The sequence below is a fragment of the Pipistrellus kuhlii genome, unplaced genomic scaffold (genome assembly GCF_014108245.1).
Source record: "Pipistrellus kuhlii isolate mPipKuh1 unplaced genomic scaffold, mPipKuh1.p scaffold_m20_p_11, whole genome shotgun sequence".
Taxonomy (NCBI): domain Eukaryota; kingdom Metazoa; phylum Chordata; class Mammalia; order Chiroptera; family Vespertilionidae; genus Pipistrellus; species Pipistrellus kuhlii.
The window spans coordinates 44785412-44807361 of NW_023425416.1; the positions used below are offsets into that span (position 1 = coordinate 44785412).

The 21950-nt window shown below is 41.1% G+C and overlaps 1 protein-coding gene across 4 annotated transcripts in view; it reads left to right on the forward strand.

Moving 5' to 3' along the window:
- The first annotated feature begins 780 nt into the window (after nucleotides 1–780).
- The window catches only part of OXSR1 (oxidative stress responsive kinase 1), a 66707-nt gene continuing 45537 nt past the window's right edge, over nucleotides 781–21950 (forward strand). For 2 of the 4 annotated variants that reach the window (XM_045579418.1, XM_045579419.1), the window contains exons 1-3: nucleotides 781–1194; nucleotides 13461–13573; nucleotides 19036–19144. In XM_045579418.1, coding sequence (XP_045435374.1) covers nucleotides 1125–1194; nucleotides 13461–13573; nucleotides 19036–19144 — 292 coding nt within the window. In that variant the 5' untranslated portion in view covers nucleotides 781–1124. The remainder of the gene's footprint in view (nucleotides 1195–13460; nucleotides 13574–19035; nucleotides 19145–21950) is intronic. The other 2 variants (XM_036431878.2, XM_036431879.2) reach the window with 1 other exon arrangement.

Here is a 21950-nt window from a genome sequence, read left to right on the forward strand (position 1 = left end):
CCCAAGTCAGATGCTCTTTTGAACTCCAGACCCAGAGTGGAGAATGGAGAGAACTCGCTCCCGGCCCAAGAAGGTGGCTGAGAGAACCGCCACGGGTTAACGCGGAGAGAACTTCCTCCTGGAAAAAAGTGTCGTCATGGGACAAGCTTCCAGTTCCACTCCGTACGTGGCCCGGGCCTTTATCCTAGTTGGCGCATTTCCAGAGCCCGAGGCTACCCCACCCTGCGGCTCCCCGGGGCTTCTCCACACCCAGCGGAGCCGTTGGCACGTCTCGAGGGTGTGACGGTTACGCCGTGACGTCGCTGGAAGACCGGCCGCGAGCTGAGTACGTACTAGCGGTCTCGAGGGACTGGAGCCCCGGCGCAGAGCAGCGCGCCGAGAGCATGGGGGCGGGACTAACGTATGACTGATGTCCATACTCGCCTATCACCTTTCTGATTCCTTCTCAAACAAACCAATGACTGCGACGACGGAGACGGCAACGTGCCCCCCGCCGCCCGAAGTGGCTCCGCCCCTCTCCTTGGACACCTTTGGCCGCCATGCTTAGTGTGGCTACCTCTTCTGTGCTACTTTGGGGCCTTCTCTGGATCTCCGGTGTCCTCACTGGAGTCCTTCCTAAGCATTCTTTCCTTGTCACTGTCAACTTCCATCTCCTCAGGCTCCTTGCTCGCTCGCTGCCAAGTCAGCCACACTTGGTATGGCGGAAGTGGGGGGCGTGGCAGAGGCGGGGCGTGACCGGCGCGGTGACGTCAGCGCGCTGCGTGTCGGCAGGTGAAGGGAAAGTTTGGCCCGTGCGTGGGGCCGGGGTGGAGGGCGGGACGGAGGGGCCGGGCCCAGGCGAAGCTCCAGTGGCTGCTGCAGCGGAGGCCCAGGCCGGGACTTGGACCGGACCGGGGCGTGCCGGACGCAGGGGAGAAGGAGGCGAGATCCCGCCGGCGCTTCGAGTCCCCCGCCGCTCCGCCGCTCCGCCGCCGGGTGACCCCGCACCCAGGCGCCCTTCGGACCTGCTTCTCGAGGAGATTGGTGGGGTCGCGGCGGCAGCGGTTGGGGGTGGGGAGAGGCGAGGCGAGGCAAGGAGAGAGGACAGCGAGTTTGCGGGAGGATCGGAGAGCTGAGCCGCCGTCATGACCGAGGACTCGAGCGCCCTGCCCTGGTCCATCAACAGGGACGATTACGAGCTGCAGGAGGTGATCGGTGAGAGCTGGCGCCGCTGAGCGGGGAGGCACTGCTCCGGGCAGCGGGGGACGCGCGGGAGGGATCGTGGAGACAGACCCGCGGGGTCCCCTGTGGACCAGCCGGGAGCTCGGGAGCGCAGGGCTCACACAGATGAATGGGCACGCGTGGGGCCCGCGGGGCTGCAGGACGCGTGGGTGAGGCTCCGGGTGTGTGCGGCGCGGGAGGGGACACTGAGTGAGTGACGCGCCCGCGGGGCGGGGGCGGGTGGGTTTGAGGGGCTCAGGGAAGACTGACGTCGCGATCGATATGTGAACCTGAGCCACCGATGTCTCCTGGAGAGAAAGAAGAGTGCAGGCTTGTCAGGGCTGTACAAAGAAATGGGCTATCGGAGTGGGGACACGGCCACCTCTTTGGGGGATTGTGGGACGGGGCGCTTTGGTTCCTTCCCGCATCGGAGGAAATGCCCACGAAATGCCAGGCATTGGCCGGGGTGGAGCTGGGTGTGGGGGGATCCTCTCCAGACGAAGCTGCAGGTACCGGTTCTGAGCAACGTGTGGACACAACTTCCTACTGCTTGGGACACTGACTTTCTATTCCGGGAGGTAGACTGTGAAATAAGTAGGCAAATGAAAAACAATTACAGGCTTTGGCAAGTGCTAGGAAATGAGATGTTCTGATAAGGAATAACCTGGAGACCTCCTTAGGGTGATTGCAAGGGGAAAAAAACACCCACAAAAAAACCTTTTCTGAGTCATTGAAGCTGAGCACTGAAGGATGAGGAGGAAGCTGAAGAGCCTAGGGAAGATTTTCCCTACCGAGGGAGGAGAAAATGCAAAGTTTCCGAGGAGGGGAACCCGCTGGATGCACTTGAGGAGCTGAAAGGCAGAAAGAAAGGGAAGGCAGAGGCCGGATCTTAGGGACCCTCCCAGCCTTGGTAAGGATTTTGGAATTTTAAGTGTTACTGGAGTGCCTCAAGCAGGGACACGACATCTCGTGGGTCTGGCTGTTGCGTGCGGAGTGGATTTGAAAGGAGTCCAGGAATACCAGTTGGCATAGCACAGAACTTGCATGGAGATTGTAATGCTCAGAGAGGCACGTGTGCTGGGGGAGGAGAGGGACCGGGGATGCTGAGGGAAGTATTTGTTGGAAAGCAATAATCCAGTGACTTTAGAAATAAAAAAAATAAAAAAGGTGTGGGTGTCCTTAAACAGAAACGCGGCCCAACCAACCCGAGCAGACCCCTGTTCTTGAAGGAAGGAGGTGGTCTCCTCTGCTCCATCAGCACCCTGTCCTAAAATTAGTTTTATAACAGAGACCGGCTGAACACTCACTAGCTGTCACGGGGGCGTGAGTGTTTATTGTACTGTATCTGCGTTGTAGAGAAACTTTGTCATATTTCTTTTTTTGCACTTGCCTCTTGTTTCAAAACAAATCTGGGCTACGTTTTGTCTGAAAGACATCACATTTTTCCCCTTAAGCCACTCCATGGGCCCATGTGCTCGTTACGTGCTGTATCTTGACATGTACTGGTTGGTTCTGAGGACAGCCAGCTAGCTAGCTAGGACTCTGTCTTGATGGATTGCTCTGGGCCCCTCAGCGTTTCATACCGAAGAAAGGAACTAAGGGGGAGATTCCAAAGTAGTGTCCTGAAAACCAAGAAAAGCATCCCTATGATCGTTTTAGAAGAGGAGTTTTTGCTTTCCTGTTGGGTGAACATCTTTTTAGGGTGAAGAGGATGCTTGGGGTCATTCTTGGTGCCTTTGCTATTAAGGTGGCATCAGAGTAGAAATTGGGAGACTAATAGGGTATTCAGGAGTGGAGAAAGGGGAGTCCCAGCCCTCTGGTAGGGTTACTCGAGATCTCATTCTCAAAGTGGTCCATGGATCAAAGGTTAAGAACGCCAATGTTGCCCTAATCGGTTTGGCTCAGTGGATAGTGCAGACGGAAAGGTCGCAGGTTCGATTTCGGTCAAGGGCATGTACCTTGGTTTCAGGCACATCCCCAGTGGGAGGTGTGCAGGAGGCTGATGGATGTTTCTCTCTCATCGATGTTTTAACTCTCTATCCTTCTCCCTTCCTCTCTGCAATAAAAATCAGTGAAATATATTTTTTTTAAAAAGAAAAAGAATGCCAATGTTACGATTTGACCACCTTATTTTTTAAAAAATAATTTTACTGAGGTATAATTTAGTACCATAAAATTCAGCCATTTTTAAGTATACAATGCAGTGATTTTTAGTAAATTTACTGTGTTGTGTACCAATCAGGATAATCCAGGTTTAGAATATTTTCATCACCTCACTGAGATCCCTTGTGCCCGTTACAGTTAATCCCTGCTCCCACTCCCAGCCCCAGGCAGCCACAAATCTCCTTTCTGTCTCTATAGATTTGCTTTTTTTGGACATTTCATATAAATGAGATCATATAACATGTGGTCTTTTGTGTTTGGCTTCTTTCATTTAGCATAGTATTTTTCATTTTCAAAAACAATTTTATGGAGGTATAAGTTACATACCATAAAATCCACCAATTTTAACCTTATTGTTCTATAGGTTTTTAGTAAATTTACAGAGTTGTTCAGTCATCACTCCAATCCAATTTTAGGACATTTTTATCATTCCAAAAAGATGCCTCATGTCCATTTGTAGTCACTCCCTGTCTCCCCCTCTCATCCCCTCGCTTCAGGCAACCACAAATCTACTTTCTGTCTCTCCATATTTGCCTTTTCTGGATTTCCATATAAAAATGATCATATAACATGGGATTCTTTGTGTTTGTTTTTTTTAATTTGACATAATGTTTTTTTGAGGTTCACTCATATCATGTCCACCACCCTCCTTTTACCACTTGCTGGACATTGAGCTTCTGTTTTTTGGCTGTGAGCATTCACATCAGATCTTCCTGTGAACATATTTCATTTTTCTTGAGCGGAATTGCTGGATTAGAGTGAAGTGACTGTTCCATTTACATTCCCATTAGTGATTATGAAGGTTCCTATTTCCAGCATTTGTTTGCCATTTTGATTGTAGCCATTCTAATGGGTGCGAAGTGAAATCTCGTGTTTTTTTGCGTTTCCCTGATGACTAATGATGTTGAGCATCTTTTCATGTGCTTGTTTATTAGCTTTCCATATATCTTTGCTGAGATTTTTGTGCTTTGGTTTCTGTTCTTATTGAGCTATAGGTGTTTGTCTGTGTATCCATTCTGGATTTGAGTACTTCATAACCTGATATATGATTTAAAATATTTTCTCCCAGCTGAGGCCGGTTTGGCTCAGTGGATGGAGCATTGGCCTGCGGACTGAGGGGTCCCAGGTTCGATTCTGGTCAGGAGCATGTGCCTGGGTTGCAGGCACATTCCCAGTGCGGGGTGTGCAGGAGGCAGCTGGTTGGTATTTCTCTCTTATCGATGTTTCTAGCTCCCTTCCTCTCTGTAAAAAGTAGGTAAAATATATTTAAAAAAATATATATATATATACATATATATATACACACACACACACATATATATAAATTTTATATATATATATAAAATTTTATATATATTTTATATATAAATTTTATATATATATTAAATTTTATATATATATATATATATGTGTGTGTGTGTGTGTGTGTGTGTGTGTGTGTTTCTTCCAGTTTGTAGTTTGTCTTTTCACTTTCTTAATGGTGTCTTTGGTGGCTGTTTCTTTCTTTCTTTTTTTTTTTTTTATTAATGGTGTCTTTGAAAATACAAAAGTTGCCCAGCTAGTGTTGTTCAGTGGATGAGGGGACCTATGAACCAGGAGGTCATGATTCAGTTCCTGGTTAGGTCACATGCCTGGGTTTCAGGTTTGGTACCCAGTCTGGGTGTGTGTGGGAGATGTTTCTCTCTCTCTTTCCAATCAATAAAAATATCTTAAAAAATACTAAAGTTTTAAATTTTGATACAAGTTTAATTTATCACTTCTTTCTTTTATTGATTGTGCTTTTTTGGTGTTGTAGCTAAGAAATCTTTACTAATCCCAATATCAAAACATTAAAAAAAAAGAAAAAAAAAGAAGAAGAAGCAAGCAGATACCCCATGTTCATCAAGTGGTGTCTGAAAAAAAAAAAAGGGAATATAATATATGCAACCGGCTACAACATGAATGAACCTCAAAAAAACATCATGCCAAATAAACCAAACACAGAGAATCACATATGAAATGATTTAGGCCTCTGGTGCATTTGAGTTAATTTTTCTGGATGGTGTGAGGTTAGGTGAGTCATTTTGTTTTACGGATGAAAACACTGAGACGTAGAAAGGCAGAATGACTTGTGTGGAGTCAGAGAGCTAATCAGTGGCTAAGGCAGGACTGGTGTCCAGCTCTCCTTTTCCTCTTTGGGGTCCTTGTTCCTGCACCTGTATTTGATTAGTTGTTGGATATAAACTGGAAGGTGATGGTCAGAGTTTGACAGATGAAAGGAATATTCTTACAATGAAAGCATCTGGCAGGAGCAGATATTTTGTTGATAACCTCGGATGTAGTAGGATTTGTTCTCTTCCGTGTATACTATTTTTATAGTGTTCTCCCTCTCATTAGTAAGTTCCTGCCACTCCACTCCTCATCCACTCTCACCTATCTTCCCAACAGAGAGGCAAAAAAGATTTTCCTCCAACGACAGCCTAGTACTGGTGCAAGCAGCAAGGCTCAATAAAGCAGTGTATTCTTATTCTAACGTTTCTTCTGCACTCAAATGTTTGGAATACAGGATTTTGTAATAAGCTGTGGTCTTCAAAATAAATTCTTTGATTTCTTCACACTGCACTCAAGTTATTTTCGGGAAACAAATGTTTGGAGTCCAGAAAAAATAAAGCTTGGGGAAGGGGAGGTTAATTTGAATTTTTTGTTTTCAAGGGATTGTATTATAAGGAAATTAGAGGCCTGGTGCACAAAGTTTGTGCACGGGTAGAGTCCCTAGGCCTGGCCAGTGATCAGGGCTGATCGGGACCTTCTGGCTGCTTGCCAGGGCCTCCCTTCATTCTGCACCACCCCTGGTGGTCAGCGCACGTCATAGCGAGCGATAGAACTCCCGGTCGAACTCCCGTGGGGACACTTTGCATATTAGCCTGTAGTACATATCATGTCCACCACTTGCTGTATATATGTATATACATATTAGCCTTTTATATATATATATATATATATATATATATATATATATATATATACACACACACACACATAGATGGTATAATGTCTTTCTTACCAAAGCACATTATATTTACTTGAACTGTGTGTGTGTGCTACTTAGTACTATAATGTTTGTGAGGTTAATATTTCTGTTTTGTTCTCTCCTTTTCTGGCAAAATTCTATAGAGAAAATAAAATTTCTTAATTAAAACAAAATAAAAACATACAGATTCAGAATTCAAAGGACTTCCTTTTAAAGAATTTTATTATCTTGAACATTTTTTTTATAAGATTTTCATTTCTTTAAGTATACTTACTTGTAACATACGTTAGTATTGTTCTCACTACAAATCATGCATCTTTTCTGTTTTTGAGCTCCTTTCTAAACCCTATGATTGTGTAGAATTCTGACCAGGTGTTCAGTAGCCACACATTTTGATGTCTAACGTAGTGATTTCCAAATGCAGATTTCAGGATTTCACTCTAGCCCCCTGCATAAGTGTGAAAGACATTTGCTCTGTCAACAGTGATGCTTAAGCAATGGCGAGTGTATTTTCTTCCCTTGATTGGGAGACTTAATTATGGCAACATTTTTTAATAAGGCCAGCTTTGGGCCAACAACCTCATAGGCTTGTACCAACAGGGATTGCAGTTGGCTGCATGTAGTGGAAAACAAATAATAGTAGCTTAATAAAATACTTCCCCCCATTGTACAACAAGAACACTGGAGTGGCAGCCGAGGTGCCATCCGACACCCAGGCTCCTAGTTTTCACTCCACTGCTCTTAGCGCATGACTCTCATTCTCGAGATAATTGTCCCACCTCCACACCACGTGCCTGCGTTCGGCTGGAAGAGTGTGGCAAAAGGACAAAGACACGTGACAACTCAGTTGGCACCCTTTCACAGGCCTTTCTTCCTGGAGGCTTTACTCAGTGGCTTCCCTTTCTGCCATTGGCCAAAACTGTGTCATCGGGCCCTTTGCAAGGGGGCTGTGAAATGAGGCCTTTTATTTTAGCTGGGCACATTATGACTTCAAACAAATTTAGGTGAAAGTTTTGTTGTTTAAAAATAAGGGGAAACTGTTTGGTGGATAGGCAACTAAAAAATTAAAGTAGTTAAATGAGACATTTCAAGTAAATAATTTAACCTGACACATGGCATTCGGTTAATAAGTGTTAGCTTTAACCTAAAGGGCAGCTGCCTGCCAGTTAAGAGCACGGTGTTGAAACATCATGCAGTTCTGGTTTCTAGGCCCTTCCCTGCCTCTTACTAATGCATGACCTCAGTCTTCCACTTGCTTACATTGCTCTTCTTGCATTGCTTTGTAAGATCAATAATACCTAACTCATGAGATGATTGTGAGGATCAGACGGAAAAAAGCAGCACAAGTAGAGAGAGTGCTCAGCATAGCACTCGGCACAATGAGCAACTATTCAATACTTGTTAGCACTCACGGTAATCGTGAGGAATTGCCCATCACACTGGGCTGCTTTTGTGTTTGCTCTGTCCCAAGCAGGCAATTATTTTTTCCTTGAAAACATATGCCACTACTTGATTGATTAATTCGTCCAACAAATATTGAACTTTTGTGTCAGGCACTGTTCTGGATGGCTAGAGATAAGCAGTGAAACAGAGAGAAATCCCTGCTTTTTTGGAGTTTATCACCTAGTGGTGAAGGACAGAAATAAAGCAGGGAAAGGGGTGGGGGGCGGCCAGGGATAAAGGGGAGTTTTAAACCAATCAGGATAACGTGGGCCGCTAGGTGGAGAACGGTGTTGTAAGGGTTTAGGGGTGGAAGGAGGTTACCAGGGGAGAGACGCAGTCGTAGGGGTGAGAAGCAGTCAGATGCTGGATACGACATATTTCTAAATTAGAGATGTGTGGTTGGATGAGATGTGAGAAGATCTGAAGATTTTTGGCTGGAGCATCTGGAAGGATGAGTTACCATCTACCGAGATAGGAGATCACCCGAGTGAACAGGAGGGAAAGGGATGATTCATTGCAAAACCATCCGGCTGATTGAATACTTACTTACTCAAAGCATATGGCCATGTGTATTTCCATCTCTGTATGGACAGAATAGCATGCCTTTTATGATGACTATTCTTACAGCTGTTTCTCCAGTTCAACATGACTGACAAGAGGCCTTATTTAGAAAAGGGTTTACAAAATTGTAAATTCCCGTATGTTCCATGGTTCAGGTGACAATGCTTTAGTCATCTTTCATAATGAACAGTCTAAGCTAGCTCTTTAGTAAATGTAAAACCTTACTAAAAAAAAAAAAAATACTTAAGCACTAGCTGGTTTGACTCAGTGGATAGATTGTCAGCCTGGGGACTAAAGGGTCCCGGGTTCGATTCAGGTCAAGGGCACATGCCCGGGTTGTGGGCTTGATTCCCAGTGGAGGGCGTGCAGGAGGCAGCCGGTCAGTGATTTTCTCTCATCGTGGATGTTTCTATCTCTTTCTCCCTTTCCCTTCCTATCTGAAATCAATAAAAATATATTTTAAAAAACTTAAAAACAGAATCTTTAGAATGTGTATCTGCTATAGTGATGGCTGGTTAAAATTTTGGGAGAAAATATCTTCAAATAATTTGGTTCATTTGATAGGAATAATATCCTTTTTTTACTTTCTTATTTTTAAAAATATATATTTTTATTGATTTCAGAGAGGAAGAGAGAGGGAGAGATAGAAACATCCATGATGAGGGAGAATCATTGATCGGCTGCCTTCTGTAAAACCACTACTGGGGATTGATCCCCCATCCCGGCATTTGGTGTTCTCATGTGCCTTTGACTGGAATCAACCCAGGACCCTTCAGTCCACAGGCTGATGCTCTATCCACTGAGCCAGACCAGCTAGGGCTTTACTTTTTCTTTTAAATACTGGGGTGCACTAAAGTAGAGAGAGACTCCGAAAGATTTTTAGTCTCTATCATGCTTTTGGGCATCTCATTTCCTGTCTCAAGAGATGAAGTTACCCAATTTGAAGGATTTCGGGATAAAGGGAATTCATATTTTTGTGCATTAATCCGTTCTGTTGTATAATGTACGTTAATCCTGCAGTTAAGTAACTATAGAGGACAGAAGAGTGTAAGAAGTGGGCATGTAGGGAAATGGTGCATTGAAAATGCACAACAGTGTAAAACAGTGAAAGCTTGAATTAGGATGTATTATTAGAAATTGCTTTATACTTGCCCTTATATAATCTTCACATCAGGATGATGCTTATTAGAAGGCATTGGTGCAGTAGCTTTCACACCTTGAGTAAACCACTTTTAAGAGATACATTTTCTTTTATTATGTATGTGCAGTGCATACCGATGTGTTCTATTTGATTCTATGTGTTCTATTTGGTTCTATTTATTCTAAGAAAAATGATGGTTGAAACCAGTAAGTTGATTTGTAGTTTGAAAAATTCCCCATGAAGGGACCTGCTTTAAAGACGAGATGAAATATTTTCAAAATTTCTATCTCCAATCCTGTTTGGTGCAGCCACTGTGGAAAGCAGTGTGGAGTTATTAAAAAAAAAAAAAAATTAAAAATGGAAGTGCCTATGACACAGCGATTCCACTTCTGGGAATATATCCGAAGAAGCCTAAAACATTAATTCCAAAGAATATACACATCCCTATGTTCATTGCAACGTTATTCACAATAGCCAAGCTCTGGAAGCAGTCCAGGTGCCCATCAGCAGCTGATGGATAAAAAGCTGTGTACATTTACACAATGGACTACTACTTGGCTCTGCATAAGGAAGTGTAGCCCTTTGCGACAGCATGGATGGACTGGAGAGCATTACGCTAACTGAAATAAGACAGAAAGACAAGGACCCTATGATTTAACTTATATATGGAATCTAATGAACAAAATAACAAAAACAAAATAAAAATAGACTCATAGATAGAGAACAGATGTCAGAGGGGAGAGGGGCTGTGGGACTGAGTGAAAAGGTGAAGGTATTAAGCCAAAAAACCAAACGAACTCATGGACACGGACACCAGTATATTCACATAGTGTGCAGCCATCACCACTCTAATCCCAGAGCATGCTCACAGCTCCAGAAAGAAGCTCCATCCCATCAGCAGCACTCCTCATTCCCTTTCCCCTGGCCCTGGCAGCCACTAACCTCTTCTCCATGTCTGTTAGGTTTACTTTTTCAAGAGCGTTACACAAATGGCGATATAGAATATGTAACTTTTCGAGGTTGGCTTTTTTCACGCAACATAATGCCCTTAACATTCCTTCAAGTAATTGTGCATTTCAGTCGTTTCTCTGTAAACATATGTTTTTAAAAATAAGTTTCTCTGTAAACATATGTTTTTATTTTCTTTGGGATAAATACCCAACAAACATATGCTGAGTTATACAAGGCTGTTTTTAGTTTTAAAAGAAATGGTGGAACAGTTTGCCAGAGTGTCTGTACCAGCTTTTCTATTTCATCAGCAGTGTGTGAGTGATCCAGTTTCACCATATCCTCACCAGCATTTGGTGTTCTCGTTAAATTTTTTTTCAGCCATTCTGAGGGGTTATCTCATCTCCAATGAATTATTTTTTTAAAATATATTTTTATTGATTTTGTACAGAGAGGAAGGGAGAGAGATAGAGAGCCAGAAACATCGATGAGAGAAAATCATCGATCAGCCACCTCTTGCACAACCCCCTCCGGGGATATGCCCGCAACCAAGGTACATGCCCCTGACCGGAATCGAACCCGGGACCCTTCAGTCCCCATTGAGCCAAACCGGTTTTGGCTCCAATGAATTATTTTGCACCTTTGGCAAAATCAGTGGGACACATTGGTGTGAATCTGTTCTGGATTTTCTATTCTTTGTGTGTGTGTGTGTGTGTGTGTGTGTGTGTGTGTGTGCCTCTGTCAATACTTCACGGTCTTGATTACTGTTAAATATGAGTCTTGAAATTGGGTAGTATAAATCCCTTAACTTTGTTCACATTTTTCACATTTGGCTATTCTAAAGTCTTCCCTTTTAATATACATTTTAGAAGAAGCTTTTCTATGTGTATAAAATACATTGCCAGGATTTTGATAGAATAGCATTAAACCTATATGTAGTTAATTTGGGACTATTGACATTTATTGTGTTGTTTTTTTTAAATTGATGAACACGGTTTGTCTCAATTATTTAGTCCTTCTTTACTCTATTTAATTGGAATTTTATAATATCAGGCATATTTTTCTGTTCAGATTTTTTTTGATTTGTACCTAAGTATTAATTTTGGGGGGATTAATTGTTAATGTTACTATGTTTTAAAATTTTGGTTTCCACTTGTTTGTTGTTAGTTTATAGAAGTGGAATTGGTTTTTGTGTGTTGATCTTATGTCTTGCAACCTTACTAAACTCTTTTTTTATTTTTTTATATGCACAATATGTTGATCTTATGTCTTGCAACCTTACTAAACTCTTTTTTTTATTTTTTTATATGCACAATATTTTTTATATGCACAATATGTTGATCTTATGTCTTGCAACCTTACTAAACTCTTTTTTTTATTTTTTATATGCACAATGTTATATGTACACAGATAATAATTTAATAATAAATAAATAAATATACACATTTCATAGCATGTTTTCAAGGTTATCCATGTAGTTTCATGTGTCAGTACTTGCTCCTTGGCTCATAGCTCTTATCATCCTGACCTCTGCTTTTAGGGTATTATATCCTTTTCTAACCCTGCTGCTTCCCTTTCATAAATGCCCCTTAATCTTCTCATTCTTAATTTCCATGTGAGGTCATAGTCACAGGTTTCAAAGACTAGGACCTGTACATCTTGGGGGGAGGAACAATATTCTACCTACACTTGAACTTTAGATCTTTTATTATTATCTAATGCACACTGCTCCCTGAGGTTCTATTTGCATTTTTTCTTCTGTTAAGATGTTTACTATCAGAATATTTTTATCTTTTTTGTTTGTTTTAATTTATCTTTATTGTTGAAAGTGTTATAGATGTCCCTCCTTTCCCCCCATGACCCCTGCTAGGCGGCCCCCGGCCCCCGCCCCAGTGTTGAAGCATTTTTATAATAGCTGCTTTAAAATTCTCCAACATGTGATTCATTTTGGTGTTGGCATCAGTGTGAATATCTTTTCTCGTATAAGTGTGTGTGTTTTTTTTCTTGGTATGACATGTTAATTTTATTTTTTTAATTGTATTCCGTACATTTAGGATACTAACGTTAGGAGACACTTGGTTCTCTTTAATCTTCTGTTTTAGTAGGCAGCTACTCTGTTCAGGTGTCATGGTAGGCCCTGGCCTGCTTTTGTGAGTTGTGATTTCTGTGGTCACTTAGTTTTCAAAGCTCTTGTAGGCTAGTCTCTGCTTCATTCTTCCGGTGCCTCAGGGACTCCTGTTTGGTCTCTACACGGGCACTTGGGCTGACTGGTGGGTGTGGGCCCCAGTTCTGTTGCTGCTAAGGGCAGATTGGCTGGATGTTGCCCCAGGTGTGGGACTGGGACCTAGCACCCCTGCGGCTGCTGACTGATGCTGCGGTAGGTTGGGTCCCTCACTGCCCCCGGGTAGGGATTGGGGAATCTATCTCCCTCTGGGTCTCTGCTTAGCTTCCTTTTTCACAGCGTTTGGCCAGAAAGCAGGATCTTCTCGTTTATTTGTGTGTCTGTCTGTCTATCCCTATTGGTGGCTTCAGGTTGCAGGCTGTCCTGGAGTGCATTCATGGATATTTGGGTGAACAAAAGAGAACCCAGTGAACCCACAGTGGTGCTTTTCCTCACACTCTGAGGTCCTTCATCAGTTCACCTCCTTTCTACATTTCATTGTCCCTTTGTGGTTGTTGAATTATTTCCAGTCTTTTAGTTGTATTTAGAGGCAAGGATCAGAGAAATGTGGGCCTATACCATCAAATTCTAGGACTGGAATCCTAGCAGTTTTTTATTGTTGCTTTTGGTACTGGTATTTTTTGGCAATTCTATGAAATAGTTGAGGCTTTTGCTTTTATAGATTCCCAGCTTTACAGAATTCTTTTTTTTTCATCTATTAAGTGTAGGAACAAGATAAGGGTTAACTTCTCATTTAAATTGTGTGGGAATTAGAAATGTCATGTTTTTATCTATCCATCTATTCATTTACTCTTTTATGTATTTTTCTTTAGGGAGTGGAGCAACGGCTGTGGTCCAAGCAGCATATTGTGCCCCTAAAAAGGAGAAAGTGGCAATCAAACGGATAAACCTTGAGAAATGTCAAACTAGCATGGATGAGCTCCTGGTACGCATGTCAAATATTTCTTAAGTGGAGAGGTGTACTCTTGTACATTCATGTTGGAATGGGAAATAACTTGAAGTTTTTTACTCCTTTTTAAAAAGTATGTGATTTTTTTCACTAATAGTAATGTTTATTTTTAAATATATAAAAATTCAGGTAAGTAGAGAACATATAGTTACTAGATGCCTGGTGCATGAATCATGCGCCAGCGGGGTCCCTTGGCCTGGCCTGTGGGATTAGGCCAAAACCAGCTTTTCGACATCCCCCGAGGGGTCCCAGATTGCGAGAGGGTGCACACCAGGCCATGGGACCCCACCCATGCATGATTGGGGCCTGGAAGGGACATGGGAGATTGGCCAGCTGGGGAGGGACCCTGAGAGGGGCCCAGGCAATATCCGACCATCTTGCTCAGTCTCCCAGTAGCAAGCTAACCTACCGGTTGGAGTGTCTGCCCCTGGTGGTCAGTGTGTGTCATAGCAACTGGTCGACCAGTTGACTGTCTACCCCTGGTGGTCAGTGCACATCATAGCTAGTGTTTGAGTGGCCTTAGCATATCATTACAATATTACGCTTTGATTGGTTAAATGGATGACTGGAACTTAGCGTATTAGGCTTTTATTATATAGAATAATCCTCTCACTCTGAAATTAACATTGCTATATAATCTTTCAGACCGCACATTTAAACATCTTTGTATATTTATGATAATGTGAATCATATACTTGTTTCTTTTTATTGAAAAATTTATCACAGAATTTTTTGTGTGTCTATAAATATGAATTACTATAATTTTCAATATGTGTGTAGTATCCCATTGAGTAAGTAGACCACACTTTACTCTATTCTCTGGTATTGGACCATTACCTTACTTCCTCTTTTTTATTGTTATAAAGGATGCTTGCTTATTTCTCTCCTTCCTAAAAATAGTATCATGCAATTGTGGTTCCTGGGCCAAATGGAATATCCGTTGATGGGAGATGAGAGAGAGAATGACCCCAGGCAACATTGGCTTCCGCAAAGGTTAGGGAAAGGGAGAAGAAAGGGAGTCCCAAGGATCCATAGCCTTACGAGATGTTCTCTGGCATTGAAAGCTAGTCACAGGGATCGTTTTTTACTTTTATGCACCATGACACCCAGAGTTTTAAGTATGTAGTAAATGTAGTATGTAGTAAATGCAGTAGTTTTAAGTGTTTCATCAAGGGAAATAAGATAGCTTTTCAAATCATTCCTTTTTAAGTTTTTTATTTCTTTGGCTTAACATGGACTTCATGAGGTTTCTCCTGAAGATCAAGTGACATAGTACTTGAAAACTTTATAAACTGCCATATAATTATGTACTAATATTGTCATCTTATTAAGTAATTTCTCTGAGCTCATATACAGCTAGTGATAGAGCAGGATTAGGACTAGGATGATCTGACAGTCCAGAAGTTTCTTTCCAGTGTCCCAGATTAGATTTAACTTCTGGTGTAGTCGGTACTGAGTATTAGGGAATAATTGAAATAAAAGGAAGAGAGGGAATAGAATTATATGTTCAACTTTTAGGAGATGAGATAAATGTGGTAGTGCAGGAGAGAAGCTGAGGAACTCGGTTGCTGGCATGATCTTGAGCTGTGTTTGGTGGGAGAACACACACTTGGAAGGAGATGCTAATTGAAACCCTGTTTGATGAACTTGGCTTTACAGATGCCAGCAGTACCTTAGAGCATCATTTGGACATTTGAACAACAGTGATCATAAAAGAAGTCTAAATTGTAAACTAATTCTGTTAAAGAAAAAACAGTATTTTTAATTTATATATTAAGCCTGGAATTTGAGAAGCCCAAAATGAATTTCTACCAGTTGCCAGTTAATTTATATAATACATAAAGATAACGTAAAGATGAATGAAAGTTTTATTCATTACTTCATGAATACAGAAACTGAGGCTCAAAGCGTAAATAACGTGACCAAGTTTATATGAAAGTAATAGCAAACATCTTTCCAGTGGCAGGCACTTAACTGTACTTTAACCTCATAAACTCCTCTGGGAGGCAGGTAGTTGCTCCATTTTATTGCAAGGCAATAAATCATATGATAATGACAGAGTGTGGATTAAAAATCAGGTCTTTCTGACTAAAGCCTATTTTCTTTTTTTTAATATATTTTATTGATATTTTACAGAGAGGAAGGGAGAGAGCTAGAGAGCTAGAAACGTCGATGAGAGAGAAACATCGACCAGCTGCCTCTTGCACACCCCCTACCAGGGATGTGCCTGCAACCAATGTACATGCCCTTGACCTGAATCGAACCTGGGACCCCTCAGTCCGCAGACCGACGCTCTACCACTGAGCCAGACCTGTTTCTGCTAAAGTCTATTTTCTACTTCATATACAAAATGATTGTAATCTTAGTTCAAAACTAGAAAGAGCATCTCTTTTCAAATATAATTTGACATTCTTAAAAGTAATATTTGTATTATTACAATAGGGCCTTACTTTTAGAGGAAAGGAAATTTGATATAGCTTGATTAAAGGAAAAAACATCAATTAGATCTCCATAAATTTGGCCACACATTCCAGTAAGCTTTATGTCACAAAGGTAGTAGTTATATAGTGGCAAATAAGTAAAGGTTGGGGGAAGTGACTTTTAGTAAAGCACTTCTAAGATAATTGGCTTTCGTGGGGGAGGGGACAAAGGTAAGCTCCCACTAAATCCTGAAGACACATGAGAAGAATAAATAATGCCGGGTTTATTTGTGGCATTCATGGGGTCAGAGCCAGAGGCCTGAGTGCCAAGGTCTCCATTTCTGAGAGATATGAAGCCCTTCAGTTTACCTTTAAAAACAAAACCCAGTAGGTCAACACAGTACCCTTTAGATGTGATGATTTTACAGTAAACTTCATTATCATGCAGAAGGCGCTCGGGGCTCTCCAGCGAGTGCCAAGTACAGGGGTGCAGTGTGTGTGACAGTGATTACTGAGGAGGCAGTATATTGCTCCTTTCTCTTGTCAAAATGTTTTCTTGTCTGACAACCTTTGCTAAGTGTGATGGGAAAATCAGCTGCCAGATCTTGCATTTATTTTCTCCAGAGATTTTATCACAGGCTTTTCTCTAACTTCCTCTTTTGAGATAGTTTTAAATTTACCGAGAGTTGCAAAAGTGGTAAAGAAGTTTCCATGTTATTCACTCAACGTCTCCTAATAGTAGAATAGCCACAGTAGGGTTACGAAAACTGAGAAATTAGATGTTTATCGTATTTTAGACCACTATCGTCTCACCCAGATCATGGCTACAGCCTTAAACAGAGACTTTGTCTCTGGTCCTGCTTTTTCTTGTTTATTTTTTACATTGTAGCTAGAGTGAGTGTTATGAAAAAAGAAATAGAGTTAAACCTGTGATTCCTTTCCATTGCTCTGAGGATGAAACTAAAAATCTTGAATGTAGTTATAAGATCCTTTTTTATGTGGTCCCAGGTAATGAAACAATCAAAACTGGCAAAAACCTACTTACCTTTCTTATTTCAGTTTCAGTGAAGTCAGACTTCTTACCGGAAGCCTTCCCTGATAATCACTCCTTTTTTGATAATTTGCCTCTCGGTTGAAGTCATGTGGTATCTTGTACTTCTATCAAACTGATTATCGGTCTGTGTTCTAAATTAGTATTTGTCCTACTTCTTTACCAAACTGTAAGTTTCCTGAGGGCTCACCCTAGTGATCAGGCACCTAATGTGTGCCTGGCATATAGTTGGCACTTGGTAAATATCTGTTGAAAGATCGAAGTATTTACCCCAGACAAGTTTACTCATTATATCCTATAGTATTCCTTGCTTATTTCATCTTTTTAAAAATAATTACAATATATGTGCATTTCATCTGGACTGCTATAAAACCTCCTCTGTGAAGACTTCTTGCCTACCTTACCTGTTCCTGTGGGGTTTTGTGACATTTACTATTTTTACTACTCATTTGGCATATATGTGCTATCCTATGTATTCCCTCTTCTATGTACTTATTGCTTCGAATCCTGTATAACTATGTTAGCAGTCAGGTGCTTACTTTGGTTCCTTCTTCCTTTCCTTCCTATTTACTTAGCTTTTAGTACAGAAGATTATGCTGGTGACTCTGGGAGTTGGGAAAATACATGCGACAGGCCTTCGCCACAAAGCAAATTACATCCAAGTAGAGAAGATGAGGAAAGAAAAACTGGCATTTACTGAGCACTTCTTATCAATCAGGGATTATGGGCAACTTTTACACAATTTTTTTACTAACCAAATACCAAGGTCATAGGGCAAATATATTAATTGGTAAGAAACTGTATAAAGTGCTGTAAGATCCATTCATTCAACAAATATTGATTGAAGGTGTGCTGTGTGCCAGGCCCAGTGATAAGTGCCAGAAATAGAGTCTTAGCTCTCATGGAGCTTACAGCTTTAATTGGGCTACAGAGACATAAATATGCAATTGCAGTGTAGTATGCCAAGGTCCACACTGTTTAGGAATTCACTTTTAAGTACTTGCCTTCCAGAAGTTCCCTGTCTTGCAAGGAGGGACAGACAATAAAGGCCACGGGTACTATTCAGCATATGTGTGCCATGATGTAAGGATATATGTAAGGATATATCCCTTCTCTTAGAAGCCAAGAGAAGGGATACCTAACTCAACCTGGGAGCTGGGAGGAAATGGTATTTCCACTGAGTTCAGAAGGGAGAATTGGCGTGTCCAGCTAGGCAGAAATAAGCAGGGGAGTGCCCTTGAGGCAGAGGGAACAATAGGGTTACATGTCCATGGTTAGAAGCATGGCTCACTTGAAGTGACCTGGCTGGATCTTAGGCCCGGGTGTGTGGGGGTATAAGGCTGAGGGAGTAGGAGTGAGACTGGAGAGGGAAGCAGGGCCCTGATCACACAGGGCTTTAGAGGGCATTTTAGCATACCGAATCTCATTTAAATTCACTAATGGAAATTGTGTAACCTTAGCCTGGATTTCATTTATGACCTTGCCCTGCTTCAGTATATTTCTCTTTAGAGTGAGAACTGTTAATCATTTCACAAAAATGGGATGAAACAATATTTTGAAAGAAAACAACAACTTACAAACAAACACAAAGGCCACCTTCTGTTTATCAGTAATTATCCTTTCTGGCTGTAGAGCCAGATCTCCCAGGATGGTTTTCCAAGGGCACCTTTCAGTAAAAATATGTGCCCCTGGGGAGGCCTCTGTGGTCCTGTGCCAGGCCAGGGTGTGGTACACAGGCCATGTTTCCAGTTTCACAGATTACTGATGTAGTGAGTGGAAGGAGAAGAGTCAGAATGGGCTGAGAATAATTAAGTGGTTTTGTTTTAACTGTTCATGAAGAGGTCAGAGCCATGGAGACCCCAGAAAGGTTGGGGCATAGTCGTGGGATTCCCAGTCTGTATTCACTAACTTGTAATGTTGTTTTAGGCCTCCATATAATGAGTTATCATGTTTTCTTTTTTTTGTAGAAAGAAATTCAAGCCATGAGTCAGTGCCATCATCCTAATATTGTGTCTTACTACACGTCTTTTGTAGTAAAAGATGAGCTGTGGCTAGTCATGAAGCTGCTAAGTGGAGGTGAGTAAAATGCAATGAGGTGTTAATTTCCATAGGTTGGAAAGTTAATAAAAATGTTCTTTTCCATTCTGATTTGGTTTTCATGGATAATTGCATTTGAGGAGATACTGAGAATACAGTGTCTGTTAACAGTGCTAATGTATGAGCCGAGACAGGTCTCACACATTGCATTCAGTTGTCATGCCTCTTAGGTTTGTCTTAATCTAGGATGGTTCTCTCCTACTTCCTCTCTTCCATGACATAAATTTGTTGGAGGATCTGGTCTGAAAGGTCTAATGGTAACTATTTGTAGAATGTCCCACATTCTGGATTTATCAAGTTATTTCTGTATGGTGATGTTTAACTTGATTTACATTCCTTTATTCCTTGCAAATTGAAAGTTAGATCTAAAGCCTTGATTAGATTTAAGTTAAATATTTTTGACACATGTTTTGTAGGTGATGCATTGTACTTCATAGTGCATCATGTCAGGAAGGATTTGTTATCTAGTGTATCTTTTTAAAAATATATATTTTTATTGATTTCAGAGAGGAAGGAGAGGGAACAGGAGAGAGAGATAGAAATATCAGTGATGAGAGAGAATAATTTGATTGGCTGCCTCCTGCACATACTAGGGATTGAGCCCACAACCTGAGCATGTGCCCTGACTGAGAATCAAACCATGACCTCCTGGTTCATAGGTCAACACACAAACTACTGAGCCACCCTGGCATCTGGTGTATCTTTAATGGTGGTGTTAATTTTGATTGTGTGAGAATATGATAACCAGGCTGCTCCATGGAAAGATTAACTTTTTTTCTTTTGTAGCTAGTGGGTGATTTGTGAGATAATATTTTGACACTATGAGAATTTAGCTCCTCGTCTTTTGTCTAATGATTTTAACATCCAGTAACCATCCTGTTTGAATCAGTTCATTTATCAGGGACAGCAGAATGGTGGTTTTTCCTTTATTGCATCCTTTCTTTTATACTTATAAACTGGCATTCTTCTGTGTAAAAGAACCTTACCTTATTAACTGGGGTTCTTTGATTAATCTGTATTGTAATCTCTAAATTAAATTTAATTTAATAATCAACTCTAGCGGTGCCAGATGAGAGAATCCTCCCCCCTATTCCTCTACTGGTTAAGGCTGTCATTTAAAAAATATTAATAGGTACATAGGCTCAAGGATATTTATATATTCAATGTCTTTCAATAAATTATAGTCTATTCTTTTGATGCTCAGGTTGGCCAAAATTTTGTCAGTGGGAGTCCCCTCAGGCTTACTTTTGTGTCCTTTTGACATGAATCCATCAATCTTTGATAACTTCTCTGTTTTTTGGTTCAAGATTTCCCAGGCTCAGGTTTCTGTTACTTTTCCCAGACCCAGAACCAGCCAACATCCTAAGGATCTCTGATCTTTTTTATGGGGGATGGTATTTAGAAAGCAACTTCGGATGCTCTTTGCTGCTACTTTGTCATTTCTTCTAGTTGAAAGACCTTGGAAATGTATATGACATTAATGCTTCCAATTCAATTTTAATATTAAAGATCTTCAAAACTTTAAAAATACACTTGAACCTCATTTCTATTATACAGAAAATATTGGTCCCCGGCATTAATATGATTGATTATATGCAGTCATTTCTGCTTAATCCTTAGAATAAAATATAAGTATTGTGATTGTAAACAGTGGACCCTTGGCATGTATAGATTGGACATTTTGTTACAGTTACCTGAAGGCCCATGCCATGTAGTAAATTAGACATTTTGCTAAGGCATGGATTTGAATCCTGTGGCGGAGTGAGAGAGGACTAGTGAGGGATGGAGCCACCTGACCTTCCCATCACTGTCCTTCTTGGTTTTGTTTGCATATGTATTTTGTATGGGAGCATGATTTTCCATTTTAGAATGGACAGTTCCAGCAAAGAGAGTCTGTATTTGTTTGCAATCTTAATATCATACCTCATTAATCACTTTACTTCCCCAGAGAGGTTATAAAGGAAAGAGCATAGGCTTTAGAATTAAATTTCAACTTTCCTACTTAGCAGTTATATGCCATTGGACAAACTATTTCAACTCTTTGAACCTGTTTACTTGTTTGTTAATTGTCTGCATTTCAGGGTATTGGGGAAGAGTAAATGAGATGGTAAAGCCTCCATCACCATGCTGACATGTAGTAAGGTGCACAAGAATTAGTCATTGAGAATGATAATCCCTTGTTACTTGCTGCTTTTCAGTGTAGCCAGAATCACCTTTTTGTTTCAATCCCATTAGTGACACACTGGAGGAACTGGATTGCTTTGTTACAGGCCTTGTTCATATGATGGTTGGAAGCCTTGCTAACACCAACCACCTTTCAAGATGGTGGTCAAGCATGGTTCTTTCAGTATGGACAGATATGGGAATATTAGGTAATTCTGTATCTTTTGTTATTGCTCACTTATAGCATTATTAATTTATAAAATTGTCTTATACAGAGTTTTTAATGTTTGCTAAAAAGTCCTCTGGTGAGTAGGAATAAATTGCTTAATTTTCTCATTCCATACTTGTATGCCAGCCTATTCTTCCTATTCTTTCTGGTACACTCCTAAGCAGAATTTTATTTATATTTTAAAGAATCCATGTTCTCTTAATGAATAAATGTCCTAAACACAGAAGGGGCAAGACATGTTTCTGGGTGGTACCTTTTATTATTTTTTATTTTTATTGATTTCAGAGAGGGAGAAGGAAACAGAGATAGAAACATCAATAATGAGAGAGAATCATCCATCGGTTGCCTCCTGCATGCCCCCTAGTGGGGGGTCAAACCTGCAACCCAGGCAAG